The sequence below is a fragment of the Falco punctatus genome (assembly GCF_963210335.1).
Source record: "Falco punctatus genome assembly, chromosome: 1".
NCBI classification, from domain to species: domain Eukaryota; kingdom Metazoa; phylum Chordata; class Aves; order Falconiformes; family Falconidae; genus Falco; species Falco punctatus.
Window position 1 is genome coordinate 79446378 of NC_137580.1, and position 21469 is coordinate 79467846.

General features: G+C 39.4%; 1 protein-coding gene across 5 annotated transcripts; it reads left to right on the forward strand.

The window, feature by feature from the left end:
- The first annotated feature begins 12 nt into the window (after nt 1-12).
- TMEM144 (transmembrane protein 144) lies at nt 13-16757 on the forward strand. 5 transcript variants are annotated; one of them, XM_080377763.1, is made up of 12 exons: nt 13-187; nt 2405-2490; nt 3716-3912; nt 5112-5234; nt 5624-5723; nt 6245-6325; nt 8239-8320; nt 9454-9524; nt 10307-10425; nt 11754-11873; nt 12341-12438; nt 13578-14422. In XM_080377763.1, exons 3-12 carry the CDS (start codon nt 3774-3776, stop codon nt 13761-13763), a joined length of 1119 nt encoding a protein of 372 aa, XP_080233889.1. In that variant the 5' UTR covers nt 13-187; nt 2405-2490; nt 3716-3773; the 3' UTR covers nt 13764-14422. The 5 variants fall into 5 exon arrangements, with proteins under 5 accessions (XP_080233889.1, XP_080233891.1, XP_080233888.1 ...); XM_080377765.1 differs by lacking the exons at nt 13-187; nt 13578-14422 and adding exons at nt 14429-14482; nt 15698-16757 and having other exon boundaries at nt 194-2490; XM_080377762.1 differs by lacking the exon at nt 13-187 and adding an exon at nt 194-1044.
- Nucleotides 16758-21469: the final 4712 nt, after the last annotated feature.

Genomic DNA, 21469 nt, shown 5'->3' on the forward strand with positions numbered 1-21469 from the left:
CGGGCGAGCGGAGGAGCCCCGGGCCCGCCCCAGCCTCCGCCTGCTCAGCCCCGCCCCGCGCCGGGATGGGGAAGCGGATGGGAGAGGCGGGACGGGGCGAGGGGAAGCGGATGGGGAGGAGGCGGGACGGGGCGAGGGGCTGCGCAGGCCCGGGCGGGAGGCCGGAGCGGCGGGGGAGGCCGGAGCGGTAGCGCGGCGGGGCAGGGGTGGCGGGAGCGCGGCGAAGGCTCGGGCCGCACGGAGGGCCCCGCCGGCTGAGGGAGCGGGCAGCGGAGTGCCGTCAGAGGCGCCGCGGCGGCCACCGGGGTCAGGGCGGTGCCCGGCTGGAGGGGGCTCCTCAGCTCCTCCCGGGGCGCGTTGCCGAGCGGTTGTGCCGCCCCGCGGTCCCGGGGCCGGGCCTGCCCCGCCGCCTGGTGGCCCTGCCTCGCGGGAGCCCGGCCGCCGTGGAGCCCCTGGGCGCAGCGTGCGCCGGTGCCGGGGCCCCGCAGCGCCTGTGCCTTGCGCTCTCCGAGCTGCTGCCCGAACTGTGGCGTTCGCTTGAGGGAGCGTCTTAGGGACGCAAAGAAGCGTTTCTTGAGCAGCTGGTCAGGGGCCGTGGTGTCCCCTGAGGACATCGCTCAGAGCCGCCTCGGCTCTGATCGGAGCCTCCTAAAACCAGGACGGGCATAGCCACCCTTGATGGCAAATAGGCGATAGGAGAAACGCATATGTCGGTGTGGCACACCACCTTTAAAAATACCTGTTCTGTCTGACTACCCTGAGGTGAAAGCTCTTGATGCCCTCGGGCAGGCTGGCTGCCTGATCAAACCAGAGGGTAGCAGTATGTTAGTGTTGCGTTCAGGGAGCATCATCGTTTGTTGTGTCTGTACAAAGGAAGGAAATGGCGGCACATCTCTGAGGAAACTGTGAAAATACAGAGTGCAACCTTCCAGCAAAGTGAACCAGTGAAGTCAGTAGGATAAGGGCAGTGTGTGGCAACAAAATTCCGTTATGTTTCCTCTGCAGCTTGGAAACCCCAAAGTGCCCTTCATTAAGGGCTACTGGGTGAGAAAAAAACCTTCAGTAACAGCAACTATTCCATTTGTCTCTGCTTGAGTTTCAGATACAACCACTATATTCTAGTATCTTAGCAGCTTCAACAAGCGCGTCTGGTTTGGCATCTAGTAGCTATAAATCTTTGAAGGCACGTATGCTGCAAGCCCATCTGGCAGTAACATGGGATTGCAGATAAGAAAAGAGGCTTTTACTGAACTCTCTGAAGCTCTCTGGTGTGCAAAGCGGGTGCAGGCGTGCCGGTTCATTATTTGCACTTGACCTTCAATCAATTGTACAAGAAGGGACCTCTGGAGGTCATCTAGTCAACTGCTTAAAGCAGTGCTATCATTGAAGTTAGAGCAAGTTGCTCCAGGCCTTGTCCGGTTGAGCTTTCTCTTAAAGGCTTGAAAATGGAGTTGAAAGTTGGGTCTGAAATTTAGCCAGATGTGGAGCTAAGTGGCCCAGCAAATTTTAAGCAGTCTGAATGAAACAATGCTCTTTCTTCATTAACTGGAAGTTGTGTTTCTGCTTTTGGTGTCATGATTCTGGTTCTCCAATTGTGCAAGTCTTCAATGTGCACAGTGTAGAGATTCTTGGATTATAAAAAGCAAGCAGAAAAGTATATTGCCCCACAGCACACGGATTTCTCTTAGTAGATACAAAACCAAAATATTTTTGAAGTAACATTTCTCTGTACGTTAACGGAATAAAAAAGGCTGGTAAACCACTTTTGATTTAAAAGGTTCTTAGTATTTAACCAGCATAATGACTTAGTGATTTAAAGGCTAAAGTGCTGAGTCCCGCATTCATGGAGGTACAGTGTAATCAGCTTTATTGCTATGTCCTTAGCAGGATGAAGTTCCTGTGCAAAACCCAGCTCTTGTGCCTTACTTACCCACTAAATGAATTAAATGCCTTCACTCCGTGAGTCAAGGTTGATGGAGTGAAGATTGCTGATCTAAGCCTTTATCTGTCTTAATCCATTCTTGTGGTGTCACAGTGTTTCATAGCCTGTGAAGTCAGTCTTTGAAGAAACCCTAGCATTGTTATTTGCACTGCTCAGTGTCTACAGGTCCCAGGTGAGACATACTTCATGGAAGAGTCTTAAATAGAGTGAAAACTTCCAGGAGAAGCTAATCCTTTAAGTAGGCAAGAGAGATGAAGAGTGAAAAAGATAAATGGAAACACCCAGGTGCCATTGTACCTTCATGATGTGGCTTCTAAATGTCATCTCTGTTTTTATTAAGTACTCAAATTTAACATATGCTGAGGATTTCAAGATTTTAAAGGGGAAAATTGTAGAACCTAAGTGGTCATATTAGTTGTGGGATTGAACTTTTCACCTGCTAATGCAAATAATTAATTTCAGCCAGTACTGGTGGCCCTGCTGAAGCTGTAGATAAAAGCACCACCTCAGCAGATGCAGTTTTCAGTGTCCTGAGGACTCCAGAGAAGGTAAGGCTGCCGGGTAAAATAAGATGAAAGCATGTGCAGTTGCTGATTTCTTCCTTTTTAATAGAGTGTAGTCACAGCACCCCGTACAAGAATTGGCAGAATTTCCACCATCCTATTTCAGCTTTTTTCCTCCAGGCAGTAGCTAGTCCACCACCACTGGTGGATGTTGAACTGCATAAGGAAGTAATTTGATTCAGTATAAATAGCATTACTATGACAACAGAATTGGATGCGTAACTTTATGTATGTATATATATGCCCCTTTATACTGACAGCATATTAGGTATCCCGTTGCCATTTGAAGTTAAATTTCTAAATGCTTTTCTTACATGTAGTCTTTTAAGTGTGGTATGCAATGATCGTGTTACTATAGTTGTCCTCAGAGCTACCTCTTCTGTCCGTGAAGTTCTGTCCATGAACCTCTTCTGTTCTATGAAGTCTTAATTCATATTAAAAGTATATATGTGGTACTTCTGTTGAGTGTAACCTCAAGATGAATCTCCCACTTTAAAAAACCAAAAGGGAGGAGGGGAAGGAATAATTTGATAACTACTACTTTAGATATGGATACAATAAATTTAAAAAGGTATTTGCTTTCTTATTATAGTTATGTGGAATGAATGAAGAAACTTTGAGAGGCAGCTTCTCCCTTTGTTCCCCACAGAAAATATGAACCTTTATGCACATTTCGTATCAGCTGGAGCAATCCCTGTGGTTTACTTTATGATCCTACATTGATCTCACTGTGGCATCCATAGAATCTCTGTGCCTGTTTCTGACTTCTAGGCAGTGGGGCTGCAAACTGCTGTAGCTTCTTCTGCCACTTCAGATTTTGCCTAACCACTGCTTTTTTTACACACCCCAGTGTGATTTGGCTACTGGAATAAAGAATATCCTGATAGGGCATCACCCTAAAGCATCAGGGCTTCCCATAGTCCTCAGAGATTCAAATCCTCAAAACCTTGTAGTGCATCTCTGCGTTCACGTTGCATGTTTTCTAACATGCTTTTCTGTGAAGCAGATTATGAAACAAAAAATTGTCTTTTTTTTTTTTTTGGTGCATCTGTTCTTAAGTTACTTCATTCACAATGACAGCTTTTCATGGGATTCTACAGTATTCTTTGCAGACCGTTCCAGGATTTAAGAAATGGATAAGTAGGGTCCTTTATGTTTCAGATTTCTGAATTTAATACTCCATGTGTTTAATTCCACTTTCTGATTTCAGAATCTGTAAGGACCTGCAGCAAAACAACTCCACAAAAAGAGGCACCTTCAGAGCAAAGATGAACATCGGGAAAGCTTACAATACCTTTAACATGAGCAATGGAACAGATCTGGCTATTGGCTTTACCTCTTCCACAGTAGCTGTCCTTCTATTTGGGACAAACTTTGTGCCTATTAAGAAGTTTAATACTGGTGATGGTAAACTTTTTTGTTGTTGTTGTTGGCTTTGGTATATTTCCTAATGGGAATAGTATTCTTACCAGCAAATATGAGAGTTTCTATTGCTAGAGTTACAAATATCATCACAGCCTTAATCCATAAAACGTGTTTTAATTTTCTTTGCTATTGTTAGGGTATAAAGCAATAATGTATTGGTTCAGGATGTGGCAAATCTTTAGAAGAGCCTTTTTTATGTGGTGGTGTGCATTTTAACAGTGATGTTGTATGTTTCATGAGCATTTCGCAATGGAGAGTGAAATGTCCTTTCTCCTACCCTTGTGGAGATTCTTAAATACACAGTGGTTTTAATACTGTAAAAGTTGTTGGACTTTAGAGTATTGCCTTTCAATTGTGGACCTAACATAAAAACAACCAAAAACTGAGATTGTAATACTTTTATCTGGTGACTTACTAAGAGGAAGCAATCACTTCTATTTCCTGCTTGGAATTTTATCATTTTACAGTACTAGGTTCATGTTGTATTTGCATGTTTATAGGAAGCATAGACAATTACCAGATTCCTGAATGAATAAATCTGCCATTATGTTTTGGCAAGAATGGTATCTGCATTACAGGCTGGATATAACCTCTCTCTGCTTTGTGCCAAATATGGTCCTAACAAGACAAGGCTAGACTTCAAAGTGAAAGTCTTAGCTCACCTGGCATGCAGTTAACGGGTCTGCCTTGTTGATCCTTTAGAGAATCTACAAAGGTAGAAGAGATCTGTCCGAAGTTTTTGTCATCCTCAATGTCCTGGGTTAGTGGAACAGCCTGAGCCCTGAGCTTTGAAGGAGTTTTGTCCTGTGCAGTCATCTGTGTTATCTGTTGCTAGGGTGGTGGGAGAAGTTTGCAGTAACTGAATAGCCTCTTTGTCAGAAGCCTATCAAGATTTTTGTATGTTTGAGATTCAGGGCCTGTGTAAACTTTGTCCAGCAAAGCGTCTTTTGCAGCTGCATAGAAAGAATGCATGGTAAGGAAAAGACTGACAGAATTATAATACCCCACCCTAAAATGCATTTTTTAAATATATCTTAACACAGTTCCCAGAAATTCACAAAGGAGGTGGCCACCTTTTGATTTTTTTCTGTACTGTTTTATCTAAAATATAATATTGTTAAGAGATTCACACATGCAGTATTCTACAAGTTCTCTGTTATGTGCATTTGATTTTTCCGTAGGTATGTTCTTCCAATGGATTCTCTGTGCCTCCATATGGATAGTTTCTTTGGTGGTCAATTTAATCCAGAATTGTCCCCGGTTTTGGCCTCTGGCTATGGTTGGGGGTTTTGTGTGGGCTACAGGTAAGGATAAAGAGATTCTATTCCTTAAAATGCAAAGTAATCCTAACTCTTCATAAAGAAGAAGCAGTGATAAAAACTTTTCTATATATAAAGTAGTAGTTATTTGACTTTTTAAAGTCTCAGTATTAACAGAGCTGTGCCCTTACAGCAAATAGCATTTTATTATGCTTATCTTATAAGCAGCAAATTCACACCAAAAATAACTATTAAAATGGAACTGAGGAAAAGTCCACGTTTAATGTTTGGAAGTTTTTAAAACACTATCTCCTACCACCTAAGAGTTGCCTGAATTTCTTTGCCTTCTGAACAGTCACAGAATCTAAAGCTAAATATGCAAGATCACAGTCAAGCTTTTAAACTGATTTTAATTTTGTTTTTTTTTATTTCAGGCAATGTCACAGTTGTCCCTGTTGTTAAGACTATTGGCTTAGCTCTTGGTCTTTTGATATGGGCTTCTTTTAATTTGCTGACAGGTTGGGCAAGTTCAAGGTGAGTATGTTTAAGTCATACATAATTAACATTGCTAATTTTTCGTTAATAACTGCAATAAAAACACTTATCACTAATAAAGAGTATTTATCATAGAAATGAGTTCTTTTTCCCTTTCAGTGGAAAGTACTCAGGTTAATTATTTTATCTTCTAGTGTTTCCTTTGTTTCAATAGGAAGAGGAATGCCCAATGACGTTCATTAACAAAATTGAGTGAATAAATAATGTCTCTGTTAATGTAAAACTAGTACACTGCATTTTTTCTTCTACAGCCTAAGATAAATTAACTTCAATTTTTAAATACCCAGATAAAAAAAAAATCAGTGTAAATTAAATTAGTTTAAAGATTATTTTTGTGAAGTAAACATAGCTTTTTTAAGTCATCTGAAGCACTGATCCAATATTGCAAATACAAACTCAAGCAGAATTATTTACATGAGTAAAGTTTTCCAAGACTGGGTTATAATCTAACTACTTGTATGCAGTCAGTGCAACTAAGTGAAACTGGTTAAATTTTCCAGGTTTGGCTGGTTTGGAATTGACCCAGAAGAGGTATCCAGACCAATCTTAAATTATATTGGAGCTGGACTTTCACTCTTAAGGTAAAAAATTATTCTTAAAATAAATTTCTGTAATGTAAAATATAAATATAATAACCACAGGGACAATATAACTAAAGGGTAAATGTATTGAAGTATTTTTTGCAAATTGATTTACTGCACAGTTCATGAGCTATCCATACATACCTGGTCAGTGTTGTATGTCAGAATAGAAACATACATGATATGCAGTACAGTGGTGAAATGTGTATTCATAATTGCAGAAATGTGTTTTTATGCTGATAGGCATGGCCAAGGCAGAGCAGTGATGCACGGATTGTCTCTAGCTAGGTTGTTCAAGTGGCTCACTTCCCCAGGTTTGTGAGAGAGGAAAAACTGTCTAGAAGAATCTTGCTGAGAAAACATCTGTAAGATTTCTGATCTGTCGGGGTAGAAATCCTTCCCCTTAACTGCAGATCCCTTCCCAGATCCTTCAGGGTCCATGAAAAGCCAGAGGCTTTGCATTATCTCTTGTCCTTAATAGCTCCCTGTCTTGTAACTTAAGCCACACTTACAACATCTCCCAACAGTGGTGCCCTTTGGGATCTTTGGAAGGGCTTCTACTCTTACTTTTTTGTTTATGATTTGTACAAGTGCACATTTTGGTCCAAACACAGGAAAGAGGATCTTTGTTACATAGCAGTGTTCTTGCTTTCCAGCTGGGTGGCCAGGAAGGTCTTTCTAGGAACGTAACACTGGCCCTAAATCCTAGGGGCAGTAGGCTTGCCATAAGCGTGCTAAGCAGCGGATGCACTTTAATGCCTTTAGAAAAAGAAGGGCATTAAGAACATGGAGATGGTGGAGCCATTCTTGATTGCTGTGGAAGAGCCACTGCCTTAGATTCATGAATTTGGATTGCACTCTTCCTCTTTCCTAAGAGTCCACAGCTTTTTACCCATTACCATTAGGTGTAGCAGATGATTTTGTGTGGTACCCAGAAAATGGTAGCAGTACTGCTGTTTCTGCCTGTTGAATCCATTCAACTCACCACCTGCTTCCTGCCTCTTTCTGAGATATTACGGACAAGTGATTAACAGAGAAGATGGTTGTGACAGAATATGTTTTCCTGGCAAGCTGCACAAAGCCTGTGTATGTTGCTCTGCAGTGCTCAGAAGCATGCATTTCATTTTAGCCTCCTGTGTGGAACCGGTATATGTTTGTCTAGTCCCTCTGGAGGAAGCTGACATCGTTTCATATCTATCCTTATTCCTTCAGTAGGAGATGAGTCATTCTTTAAATGGAGACATTCTGTTTACAATTATGGGAAGGAATCTCTAAATCATTAAAATAGCTCTCATAAAAATATAAAAACAGATCCTGCCAGTTGTGGTTGCACATACTTACCTGATTTCCTGGGGCTGGGGCACAAGTAGTTATGTTTACCCTTTCTTCTCCATTTTCTTCACTTCGTGCACTGGAGCACCACTGAGCCATACTCCTTCGACATATGCTTGACCCCCTGTAGGAGCAGCATTCCCTCACTCACATATGATAGAAGACTGAAAATGAACTTAGTTTCTTGAGCACAGAGCCAATTCTGTGCAGGTTTAAGCTGTTCCATGTAGAATTCTCGTGCAGAGTTCCATCGTGTGTGTGGTTTAGCACAAAAGGGCACTGTTAACTAAAGCAGCTGTTGTTAACATGTGGTTGTAACTGCACGCTATAAAATGGAGACATTTCAATCCCATTACATAGAGGAGAGATCTATAAAGTAATACAAAGACTAATTTATATACTTCCACTTAAGTTGTTTAAGACTGTTAAAAGCAATTGCATTTTAAAAATTTATTGAAGTGACTCTAGGGCAATAATGAAAACAAAGTAATACGCCTACAAATATGTTTGGTCTCTGGACACTAAATGTTATGTCCTTGTGAGCTGACGTGATATTTATTGGTCTATTTTTCTCTTCTGAGTGCTGTCATATTTCTTTTTATAAAAACTGAAGTCCAGAGTTCTTCAGCTTCATTAGAAAGCACACCTTTACTGAGAGAAAGTGTAAGTACTCTACAGTTGTTGTTTTACAGCAGCGAAAGTACATACCCATTTGAAAACAAGAAAGTTGCTTAATGTTAATCAGATTTTCTAGGATTTATGGTGGAATACAACCCATGCAAATGTATGTAGTTTTATGTATTTAATTTGGGCATCTTGCATATCCAGTTGAATGTGAGCAACAGAAAAGCTTTTCCCTTAGTAGTCCTTTTTCGTTATGGCAGAGGTTATATGAAAGATAAAATGTATTACTTTCCTACCAGAGAAGAGGAAGCAATTTTAATTAAACTGTAAAATTAGGAAGGTGCTTAGATGAAAGACAGTGGCGTGTGATTCTCATCCACCAGATTTTTGCCACATTACAGAGCCAGGAGATTGTCAAGAATTGCTGATTCTCAGCATCAGCTGTGGCACAGGTTGGAGGCCAACAAGGGTTGCTAGATTGGCTGTTGCTCCTTTGGGAGCCCAAAGTACAGAACAAAAGCTGGAGAGCAGTAGGCTGCTAGTACTATTGTACCTTACTCTTGTAGGTCGGTGCTCAGTTGCTACCTGAACAGAGAGTTTTCTGTCTGTGCTCCATGCTCATAAGAGGTGCAGTCTACCAGACCAAATCACAGAAGACAATCTGATTGCAGGGTTAGAATAAAGGGATGTTGCAATTTCTTTATGCTATGGGCAAGTGTGGTTATTTCCGTGTTTGCAAATAGTCCTAGTATTCTGATAGTAACACCAGAGCTATCAACGAAAGACAAAACTACATCATAAATAAATTCTGTAGATGAAATCATTTTACATTTGAGGAAGGACAAGTTCTGAAAGTCAGATCTACCTTCATGCGGATAAAAAAAAATGGCTAGCAAGTGCTCGATTATGTAGTAAACCCAAAGTCCATATCCAAACTCATAGTTGTAAACTTTGAGGTTCAGAGATCCAATTATCAGTTTATTTTGTTTAAAAAAATAAAAATTCTTCTTTCTTCAGAGTATTTCTTTAAATTCCTTTTGTTTCTCTTCCCATTTTCACTTTGTTTTCTTAGAGCAAAATGTTCTGTTTAATACAGTGTTTGAGGTTTGATTTTTTTTTTTTTTTTAATCAAACTAAACTAAACTTGTGTGAAAACTCCTTGGTTTTTGCAGTCTATTAATGTTTCTGAAGATGCATCTGACTCATGGGTGGACAGATTTTCTCCAGCAAAAAAGAGGCTGATGTAAGTTATTAACAGTTCTTTTACTGGTACAGGCCAAGTAGCCAGAGAAAGTAGTTGATGAGCACAGCATAAGAGCAGAATTTGTGTCCTGTGGTTTTCCTAGCACAGCCATGCACTAATAAATAACAGTTTTTAAAGTACTAGTGTAGTGTGCATATCTATACATACATAGCTGCACAGATAATTATTTAATTTGCACTGTTGAGTGTGCTTTATCTTGCCAGTTAAATACTAGTTAATACTATGAAAGAACAACATTTAGCAAAGTAAGTAGCAATAGGAGCTAAGTTATTACAGAGCTGGTTTTTATCACCTGGTTGATTAGCACTCCAGCATAGAAGGAGCCTGTGCTAGTAACGTACTTCCAGGTGTGGTTTCCAAGTGAATAAATCTGGAGAAGGCACAGTAGTATGGTAAGGAAATAGCAGAAGTGCTCCAAGGTGGAAGCAGCAGCTAGTGGGGGCTGATGTGAGGAGTGGAGGCAGCCAAGAACACAATGATCTGGAGGTGGAGGAGGGGACTAAAAAGACAACAGACATGGTTGTTTATAATAGTTACAAAGAATAAGTAGACTGCAACAGTGAAGCTGAGGGATGGAGCATTTTAATTATTTTGTTTGTTTTCTCCTAGCTCTGCTTTTAAGAAAACCTAGTTAGTTGATTTCTTTTGTTTTCGTATGATTCATAGTCTTAACTGCTGTATTGGATTTGCTTGCGTGGATTTTCTACTTCCGTAATTAATGCTAGGCTATTTTCTCTGATTTTTTTTTTTACTTTTTAAAGAGGATGTAGTCTGGCTGTAGTAGCTGGAATACTCTATGGTTCCAGTTTTGTACCAGTGCTTTACATCAAGGACCATGGAAGAAGAAACGAAACTGTGTACACAGGAGCAAGTCAATTTGGTAAAGGCTAATAGATCACTTCTACTTGATTGCATTGTATATTGTGTTCTCCTGCTTTTGTAAAGGCATAGAGTGCAATTCTTGATGTGCCTGAAAATATGTTGTGACAGCTTACCAGTTCTGCATTACATGTCGTCGTAATCATAGTAGTAGCACTCCTTTTTTCTCAGAGGTGAATTACACCATTAAAAGAACAGTGAGAAACAGCCCAGAGGATACCATAATAACTCATAGCTATGTTTCAGAAGGTGTTAGATACTAACACTCTCAAAACACAAAATCTGTATGCCTGGAACATGAGGTAAACAAGGGCAAGGCTGCCAGTTGCCCAATTGGTACACTGATAGAGGAAGAGCTTGATCAAAACTGATGATCAGAAGAGATATATAACAACATAAGTAATTAAAACCTTGTAGGGTTTTGAAATGGAAACCTTTTGATGTAAGTCTAATTGGCAATTTCAAACAATGTTTCCCCAGAAATATTTTCCTTAAGGTTTAGTGTATAGTCTGTCAGGTGATACCAGCAGCGTCTTAAGAGCAATGTATTGCTGAGACCGCATAATGTTCTCATGAAGAAATTGTTTGTTGTCATCACATACGATTTGTCTCGAATACTGCAACTTACGTATTCCCCAGCTAGACAAAACAGATGTTATCGTCACTGTAGCTGCCTTTCCTCTTGGGAATTTACAGCTCCAAGGAGATAGAGATCACCTTGCTACCTGCTTCTGCTTTACCAAGTCAGAAATACTTTTTTTAGCACAAATGAAGTCCATAAGGGATTTATTATTGTTAATGATTATAGTGGTCAAAATTGTGATACATTATTAAAGATTTTAAAAAAAGGATAAAACTGTGCTGTGTTTAGCTTATACGATACCTGGAGTTGTCTTGCCCTTAAATGTACAGAAAACAAACAAGGCTATGCAGGAACCCAGGTGTAGATGGTCAGGACAGGATGTTATTATGTAAAATCCCCACCCTAGTTTTGTAGCCTCATCTGAGGATTTTCTTAAGGTTTTAATAAACCAATTCAGTAGTTTGACTATTACTAAGGTTCCAAAAATAACAACTGGCAGAAATGCCTAAAAGCCCATAAAAAAATGTTAGGGTCAATGCAGCAATTAATTCATGTTTAATGTATGTGTGATTGACCAATTCCATCCAGTCAGACTAGCCGCTGTGTTCATCACAATTGAATGTGAGTTGTTAGCAGTAGCACCTTACGTGGTTTTTTTCTTATGCAAATGCTGTCAGTGAAATAAAGTTAGTTAAAATTAATAACTGATGTTTTAGGCTAATATAATTTTGTCATTTCTCTTTCAGATTTAGATTATGTTTTTGCACACTTCAGTGGAATATTTCTTACAAGTACCATTTACTTTTTGATCTACTGCGCAGTCAGAAAAAATAGACCTAATGTTTATCCTCAAGCCATATTGCCAGGTATGACTTTTATTAAAATTAGCAATTAATTTCAGTTATTCTGACCATTTTGCAATAATTAGTTCAAGATCTATGTGTTTGAATTGTAATTCACCTTTCACTTTTTGGTCTCTTTTGAAAGATCACTCCTATTAGGTTAATTAATTAAGGTTAAGAAACAGTGATAAATTTTGTTCTAATCTGAAGCTAGAACAAAATGACATTGCATACAGCAGGTTTTCAAAATTTCATTCTGCCAGAGTGGAGAGTGCATTGCCCAGAAAATTGTGAACTTTAATTTGCTACTTCAGTTGTACTAGCCGATTTTATCGCTTGACCTTTGGTTTAGATTATCAGAGCCAGCTTGTTAAAGTGGTTAGCATACTAAAATACATACAGTTTCTGTATTGTGCTACACATATAAATGTTCCACAAATTGCTGTCTATACCTTACTGTGCATGTTGATGATTGGGATCTGTTTTTTTAGGGTTTGTTTCTGGTGTGCTTTGGGCAATAGCCAATTGCTGTTGGTTCATAGCTAATCACTATCTCGGCGCTGTGGTCAGCTTTCCGATAATTACTGCAGTAAGTATATAAAAAATAAAATCTCTGACTAGAATTAAGTGAAGGTTTTGGGGTTTTTCCCTCCTGTTTGTGGAATTAAGTTGAAATTATGACTTGTCTAAAGCATTTGAATCAAGAGTATACATTGCCTTTTCTGCTTGTCTGTGCTAGGCTTTGGTTTTCTAGGAGGATATGTGGCAGTGACAGGCACCATCTTGGCAATGCCAAGCATAAAACCCCAGAAGAATTGAAAGTGTGAGTCCTGAGGCTATGTAAAAGTCAAAGCTTTGTAGTCAGAACTATACCAATATTGAGTAGTAAACTGAAGTGATTAAAAGAAACGTTTTATGCTTTCGGCCCAGCACGTACATTTTGTTCTGGATGTTCTTATTTGTGACTTTTATCGTCTAGCAGTCATTTTGGTTGTCAGGTATATTTCCTGTTTACAGTTCTTGAACAAACAGAAAAGATTAGGTATTGCTGAAAAAACGTTCTTATGCAAATGAGGGGAAAATAGGTTGGCCCATTTTGTCTGGTTTATTCCTAGTTAAGATACCATAACCTTTAAAGCACCGTTTATTTCCAGAAGCTGCATAAATTCCATTACTATGTAAAAATAAAACTTTGCCTTTACTCTCTTCCCAATCTGCTAGATGGTGATGCAAAAGCGGATAACTTCTGACAAATGAAATTTCTTAAGTATCAAAACCAAAGTTTTGCTGAACAGCTGTATTTTTAGAAGCAAACTAATGAAACAACATTAATAGGGATTAAGCTTTGCCTCAAGATGCAGTAAATCAGAATAAACTCTGCAGTGTGCAATGAAAAAAAGACAGGCTTGGGATCATTCTAATTATAAATTGGAAGGATTAATGGAAAGCAGCTTTAGTAACTTAGTTATCAGTATGCCTAAAGGGCAAGGATGTAAAGTCATGAAATGAAAAATGTAAGGACAGCACAGATGAGAAACTGCTGGTCTGGACCACAGGTTCAGAACTGCTGCTTTATTTCATCCCAAAGTGAATTTCAGACAGCTATTCATCACATTCCTTTTAGAATTTGTTTAATTTCTAAAATACGTTCCTCTCACAGTGTACATTATCTAAAAAGTGAAATAACACCTTAGCTATTATTCAAATAATAGTTGGTAATTTCACTAGGAAACAGCACCCACAGGTGTGAGGCAGTTTCCTGCTGGCCTGAATCTGTGTCCTGTCAGCTGTACGGAAGATGGAGAGAAGACGATCACTGTCCAAACATCTGTTTCTGGGAACAGCTCTAACGGGAAGCATTTACAGAGCCAGTTTTTGCTTCATTTTCAGCTAATACTTTTTCATCAGTCATGAAAATTCAGATCACTGCTCCCACAGGGGAAAAATGATATTACTAAGAGTGCCTGGAAATTGTCGTTGTGTATCGCTGTCTGCTGTTAGCTAGGAAATCTGTACAGCAGCATCGGAGATAACCAGTATTTTCCTGACCTGGCTGGCTGGCTTTGTGCTTTGTCCAGATGCCTGCTATACAGGAAATACATGTATGTTCCAGTCTTTTGATACCGTACTGAGCGATAAAATCAAACTCTGTCCAACTAGTTAGTCATGCCAATAAAGGAAATGTTGGGAATATCCATGGTAGCTGCTAATAAACCTGAATAGTCCTCTGAAATGTGGTAACATCATGGACTGTACTTTGGACTGAAGTAAGGCGTATTATTTGGAGCCTACTACAAGAATGTGTAACAGCCAGCACAGACTCCAAAGTGCAATTTAAAAAGAAATCGTGCCTCTGAAAAAAAGAAGTCTCTTGCCTCTTTAGCCATTCTTGAATATTTTTACTGTGTCTTACTTTATAAAGATTTCAGTGATGTTTTTGCCATGAGTGCTGTAATTATGTGGAATGGAAAGGCCTAAATTTGTTATCTGGACAAAATTCAACCACCCTGAGAACAGTAGTGAGAAGGCAGTACATTTTAATGAAGAGCTGTAATATACAAATGAATCTTATCCTTTAGGGTCCTGGCCTTGTTGCTGCAATGTGGGGAGTCCTTGTATTTAAAGAAATCAAGGTAATCTTATTAGGTCTCTTACCTGATCTCTTCTGCTTGTCTCTAGCTGTAGGAACAGCATGAGTTGGTGTACAGCTGTATATCTGTTTCTCTTCCTTATCTCTGTTTCTCTTCCTTACAAGTATTGCACTGTGAAGCTGAAAGTCGTATCATACAATGCTAAGTTTTCCACGAAAGATGAAGAACTGTGAACAATTTTTACAGGAATGAAGATTTGAGTTCCATAACTGTATGAGCAGCAGTAGGAGTAAAGGAAGACTGTAGCAGGGCCAGGAGGATGTCAGGCACAGCCCTAGAGCAGCCTTTATTCGAGATAGTTCTTTCAGTGTGGGCAGGGGAATGAACAGTTGTCCTAATAATCACATGGACAAGTAGACTAGACTTTTAGGGTCAGGTTCACCAAAGGACCAAAAAATGAGGTGGAGGTTAGTTGGCCTTGCCGGCTACTATAATGTGGAGTATACTTACACTCACACCTTATAAGTATACTTACAAAAACTATAATGTGGAGATCCTAAACTCATACATACGGCAGTGATTGCCTAGAACAGGCTAATTTACTGGATATTAACGTATATGGCAGAAATTAATTTTTTAAGTAGAATTTGAAGCATTAAACGCTAGCAGCTTAATCCTCAGGTTCACTTAGCTAATCTGTCCAGGATCCATAGTTACCTAATTTGCCATTAGACATGATCTTTCCTAATGTTTCTGGTAACTGTGTAAAATGTGTTAGGCACATTTCTGGATCAGGAACTAGAAGTTCTCTCTTTCCCCACTGCAGATCAATGTTTCACCAGACTAAAGACCAACATGTTCATTATCCAAGTCATTGTCACTCACCAAGTCTTTTATCCTTCTCATACATTTTAGAAGTCTATGCATAAGTGCTTACTGCTTAAAAATAATCTGAAAACAGACAAAGGCCTTTAAAAATACTCTTTGAAAAATTGCTGAATTAGTTCTGTGAATATTTTCATAAGTGTATGGTGCCATAGATTATCTGTATTGAACTGTTTTGAGCAGCAAATACATTACAAACTTTATATAAAAGAAAATGGTATAAAGTTTACCATTTCATGTTAATGGATTTATTCATTTTGTCATAAAATGAAAGCCTAGTTCTTTTATTTTAACTTTTTATTTTCTTTTGGTGAAGTGATATCTATTATGACAACATGATACTTCTCTTTTTCTCTCCCATTGCCTATCCAGGGACTGAAAAACTACATTTTACTTTCAGTAGCGTTTTGCATCATTTTGGCTGGATCACTCTCCACAGCTTTTTCTAAAGTTTGAAAGGATCTTCTGGACCAGTAGATGGTGCTACTGTTTAATATAAATAGAAAGACAATATTGGTATATCGCAATATATAATAACTTTCAAAACGTATGTCCAGTGTTTACCCTGATTTGCTTCAGACAAGTGAAAAATAAAACTTTTGCTAAATGTTCCTATTTGGCATGAAAGAATCTGGAAATGTTTGTTTCTGCATGTCTTGGAACACTATCAAAGGATTTTATTAAAGCTAAATGATTTTATAGTTACTAATTTTTTTTCTGGTTCAGGTACTAAACTTCATGTCATCATAAATTGCAGTTCACTGTGGTAATGGTGAATAAAGGGATTTTAATTATTGGGCTGTAATACTGTATGTATTTGCAAGCTGATTTGTTTTACTATAATGTTCTGTCTTAGTGACTTGATTATAAAATATGTCTTGTAAAAACTCTTATGGAACTGATACATGTGCAGACATGAAACATTTTTAATTTAGAAGCATTATTCTTTAAAGCCATCAGTTTACATAAAAACACTGTCTTTCAATCACTTCGAATTTTGAAGGAAATAGGGGGGAGAAAAAAAGGTGCTGAAAATAAATTACTTGTGTTTGCTGCTAAACTGTTTAGTTGCAAGAATATTATGTAGAAATCGGTCACAGGATACAAATAGTTGGGGAATATTGTTTGGCTTTTTTGTTTTGGTTGCAAGTAAACATTACATTTCTGCACTGCAACATGAGCTAAGTATGTGATTCAGTTTGTTTCCAAATAACTTTGAGCTTTTTCTGAATACTTAATTTTCTATGTAGCATATTCAAATCTTAAAAATTATGTATGTCAGTATTTATTACAGTGAAGCATCATGCTAAACTACCCAATCATTGTTCTGCCCAAAGCAAAAGGTTATGTATGTAGATGTAAATTGCTTCTGACAGTTGTTGTCTAACTTGTTTCTTTAAAAAAATAAACAAAAGAAGTAGTTTTCACAATATTTTTAGGCAAACTAACCAGCTTCTAACTACCTGTCCTGCTAGAAGCCCTGATATCTAAAGGAAATTCCCCGTGAGGAATGTTACGACCGCACTAATGTGGAGAACTTTTTATTTTCTTACTGATGGCAGCTAACCTTTATGTATTGAAAGCAAGTTGTCTGAACCTCCCCTTAGTCTTTTCTTCAGTATGTTGGACAACCCTGGCTCCTGCAGTCTTCCCTTGTTTGTAATGCACTCATCATTTTTCTTGCTCTTTCCTGACTAAGTAGACTAGATCTCTGTAGAAAAACTGGATGTGGCAGTCAGCCTACAGTCTGAGAAAAAACAAGAGAAGCAGCAGTAAATATTTTTTTTTCATCCAATTTGCAAACCCTGTTTGTGATTACACATCGTTGTATGACACTTTTTGCCATCACGGCTTGATAATTGTTAACGTGCTCAGACTGCAGTCATAATTTCTCCTTTTTCCCTTCCACCCTTTTTTGTCTCCTGTTTATCAGATTTGATCGTAGAACTGTTACTTAGCCTGCTTTTTCCCATCCTGTGTTGTTTTTTCCTACCCAAGTGTCAGAACTTGGTGTCTGACAGGGTTTTTTTCCCCCTTAAGGCATTTTGTTAATTGTGCTTTGTATGTCAGCCCCATCCTCCAACAAATTGGGAACATTTTCCAGCCAGATGTCATCTGCAAATTTAATAAACATGCTCTCTAATTATTGTCAATAATTTATGAAAATGCAGCATGCTACTAGCCTTTACTTACTTTTTGGAATCTAATTGAACACTTCTTTTCACTCTGACAGGGAACAATTGAATGTTCTTGAGTACAATTTCCCTCTGTCTTATGGTGGGTTTATTTAGGCTGCATGCTCCCAGCTTTTATTTAATGTCTGATAGAGTTGTTAAAGATACATGATGTGCACCACCCTAATACCTGATACCCAGTATCCAGGTCGGGCACAGTTGCTTCTTGACAGATCCTTGCCCGTTAATTACCTAGCCATTGTTCTGTTAACAAGGAAGAGTAACTTGTTCACATGTTTTTGAAATAACTTGAATTCAGTTGGACGTGTCTAGTTTCCCTAGATCAGTTTCCCTTCTTAAAGATCACAAGAACTTCTTATATTCCTGGAATATACGCCATGCTGGAAATTTTCTGATAAACAAAGAATTGGCACAACCAAAATACGGTGCTGTTGGGCTCCTCTGCTTTACAGATACGGTTTGGTGTGTCACCGCTTCCCCAGGCGGTATTGGTTCTTACTCCTGTCCCTGTTCTCAGCTGCGTTAACTCTGACTGATCTGTCCAGGTGAGACTGAAGGAACAAGGGTGCTGTGCACCTCACTTTATAATGTCATTGCTGGATAGCATTGCTGGATAGCAGCAGGTTCTCTCTTCTTTTTTTTTTTTTTTTTTTTTTTTTTTTTTTTTTTTTTTTCCCCGCACAGTTACTGAGAAAAACACTAGCTTTGTAACTCACTATTTTGCTAAAATAATTATAACTCAATACAGTGGTTTTAAAGACTGTGTGATTACAGCACCAGTCCACTTTGATGTACCAATGCAATTGCTCAGGGAAGATCATCTGTTTAGTTTACTGCTACCTGCAGGTCACCTTCCACATTTGGTTGAAGCCTGCAAGGACAGTCTACACTAGTCAATGAGGTATGCTCTTCACTAGTTTATTTTAAGCAAATTACTAATGCCACAGTCTGGAAAAATGCTTGGAAAATGTTCAGCCAGAATTCTCGGGGTGCAGAACCCTGACTGCGTGAGCTGGGGGTGAGCTAGCCTGTGCACGCTGCCAGTGCCAGGGTGGAGCTAGCTTTAAGGAGTGTGTAAAATACACTTTGTACAACAGGTCTCTCAGGCCCCAGAGCACCTCCAAAGGAGAACAGGAGCAAGAAGAAACAAAGGTCAGAGAACCAGGAGATACAAGAGTGCATGGCACGATTAAGAGCTGAACTAAGCATCAGAAAACCGACGGAGCCTTTTCTAGCAGAGCAAAACTCTGGGAAGAAAAAGAAAGAGAGGAGCAGATGAAGCTGTGTGGAGATGTTCAGAGGTTCAGTGTGTCACAGCTGAAGCAGGGTCTGATGGTGTCTCCCAGTTGTCTTCCACAGCTGGGCAAGCCACAGTACTCACTGAAGGGTCAGTGCAGAGGGGCTGTCGTGCAGTTGCTGGTGTGCCTGCACCTGCTCTGCTTGGCACCTGCACCCCATCTGTGCGAGGAACCAAGCGGGGTTGCCCAAGCCCAGCCACTGGATCCTACTTTATCCTTAACCCTGGGCAGCGGTTTCCGTCCTGCACGACAGGGAGTGCCACAGGCCGTGGCGGCGGCTGCGGTACCTCGAGGCTCTGCTCAGTGCTGTGAGTATCCTGAGTGAACGTCTTGGGTTTTTCAGATTTTTGGTCTGTAACTTACAGTGACAGGACAAGCTGGCTGCCAGGGCTGTAGTGGGAACATCACGAAGGTTAGCAAGCAGTAGAACAACTCGTCCTGGCAGTCCCTGGTTTTACTTGCCTCAGTTCAGATTCTGCTTTGCTCGTTGCATTTGTAATTGTTGTGGGTTACGGTGAATCTGAAAATGTTCTATGGCAATGGACCTGCTCCATCCATCCCGCATCAGAGGACTGGCCGTGTCTCATGCTGGTTGTGCAAAAAAAGTTAAGCTGACTATCCCTTGGCAGTGCATTTAGGTTTAGGTTTTGGTGTTGGGTTTAAACTGTTACCATACGCTTCAGCTTGCTGTATGAGGGATGCTCTTATGTTAATGTCTGGTATGGGCCCAGCATCCACCCACTGGATGTGATCCCAGGGCGCAGCTGAATCGGGGCAGGAGCATCTTCACATTCCCTGGTTTCTGTCCAAGGGCATTTGCTTTCTGAAACAAGCCGAGAAGCTGAACTGCTGACCCTAGCGATTGCCACGCAGTCGTACGCAGCTTGGTGCAGTTCTCCAGTCTATGTTGAAATGCTATCAGATGTGCAAACTTAATTGCTGGCTGCTAGGGCGTTAATTAAAACTCTTGCTTGTGAAGGCTCAAGTATGACCTTTATTAAATGCTTTCTTAGCAGCTATCCTGGTGGGTTTGTCCTGCCAACAGCAAAAAAAAAAACAAACCACCCCACCTCTTGCAGCTCTTTTCTGTGAAAAATCCCTTGCAGTAATTAATCAGGATTTATGGTTTAAATACTTATTTATTCCAAAATGCTTTCTTATGATGTTCACTTGGAATATATTGGATAAATATTCCAATCATTTCTGAGATTGTCTTGTTCCTGAAGTTTTCGAGTTTGAAGTAACACTGGCACTTCTTTCGTGTTAAAATGCTGGATTAACAGATATCTGTTTATAGAGCTATTTATACAAAACAGTCTGGCAGCAACTCAGTTTAATAAAATTCTGCAGCTAATATAAATTATCATGGCTGTGTTTATATCAGCATGTTTTTATATCTGTGTAAGAACTGACCCAGAATATTTCTCTTAATTTTTATTTATTTTTTTTTAGGTGATGGTGGTAATTTTTATTTTTTCTTATATAACTGAACAAAAAACCAAAAGTAGGACCAAGGTAGAAGATTCACATTTCTTGGAGAAAACTATACTTTCAAATATTTGTGCCTGTTTAATAACTTTGAAGAGTATATTTCAGCTTGCTTTACAAATTTGTCTCTGGTAATGCTTGGAGGCAAACTAGCCTTTAAAACATAGGTAGTCTGGGATTTTCCAAGTCAGATTTTTGTGCAGTGCTGGGAACCAGGGAATTCAGTCTTTTTTAGATTTTCCTTACCTGTTTATTCCTTTCCCTATATTTATTATCAATTAATTTTCTGAGACTTGCTGCCCTTCTTCCAGATTTACGTTCCTTCATATTATTAGTAAAAATAATTATCTGGAAAAATAAATTGAACACATTAATTCCTATGTCTTCAAATGAAAACAGTGAAAACTGGCATTGTTTTTATCCCTATATACATTTTGATGTGTTGTCTATAATTTTCTTTCTGAACCAATATTCATGGTTGGTTAAATGTTAGTTCAACAGTCTGACCTGATCCTTGAGCTTCCTTGCATCTGGTGTGAAAAGAAAATGACAGCCAAGATGATGCATGCTATCACTTAGTGTCTTTTTATTTTTATTTTGACCTTGCTTTCAAATAGAAGACTGAAGTTTAATACCATATTCCATAATTCCTGAATGACTAATGGATTCCATCTTCATTTAGCTATATAGTGACTGCAGAGCATTGTATTTTAGCTGGTACACCTGAAGTGATGGTTCATGCTTTTTTCATGCTTATCACAAAACATTTCTTAAAAATCTAAAATGTATTTTCTCTTAAAACACCAGACAGTTGCTGTGCCTCTTACTGCACCGAAGGGCCTGTTTGAGAGCCTGAGAGAGGAAACAAGGCTCAGAGACAACAGGACCTGCGTTAGTCCTGCTGGTGTCAGGGCTCCAGGCGCTGTGACACCACCCTGCGTTTTCAGATTGTGTAACTAACTACTGATGACCTTGTGGTTTGGTACTTAATATAGCAACCTATATGTTAGTAATGAAATCAATTAAAGTTGGAGATACATTAGTTATTTCCCACGCCCTTGCATTTTTCATGCTGTGGATCTTCTGAAAACACGTCCTGTAGAACTGGGAGACAAACCACCCAGCTGCCAGGGCCAAAGCAGGGAAGGGGAGGGGAGGGAGAG

What these genes read in the sequence shown, in the direction of transcription:
- TMEM144 (XM_080377763.1), top strand. Translation starts at nt 3,774, where the DNA reads ATGAACATCGGGAAAGCTTACAATACCTTTAACATGAGCAATGGAACA. An exon ending in CACCTTTACTGAGAGAAAGT is followed by an intron (nt 8,321 to 9,453) that starts GTAAGTACTCTA and finishes TGGTTTTTGCAG; the next exon opens with TCTATTAATGTTTCTGAAGA. An exon ending in CACAGGAGCAAGTCAATTTG is followed by an intron (nt 10,426 to 11,753) that starts GTAAAGGCTAAT and finishes TTTCTCTTTCAG; the next exon opens with ATTTAGATTATGTTTTTGCA.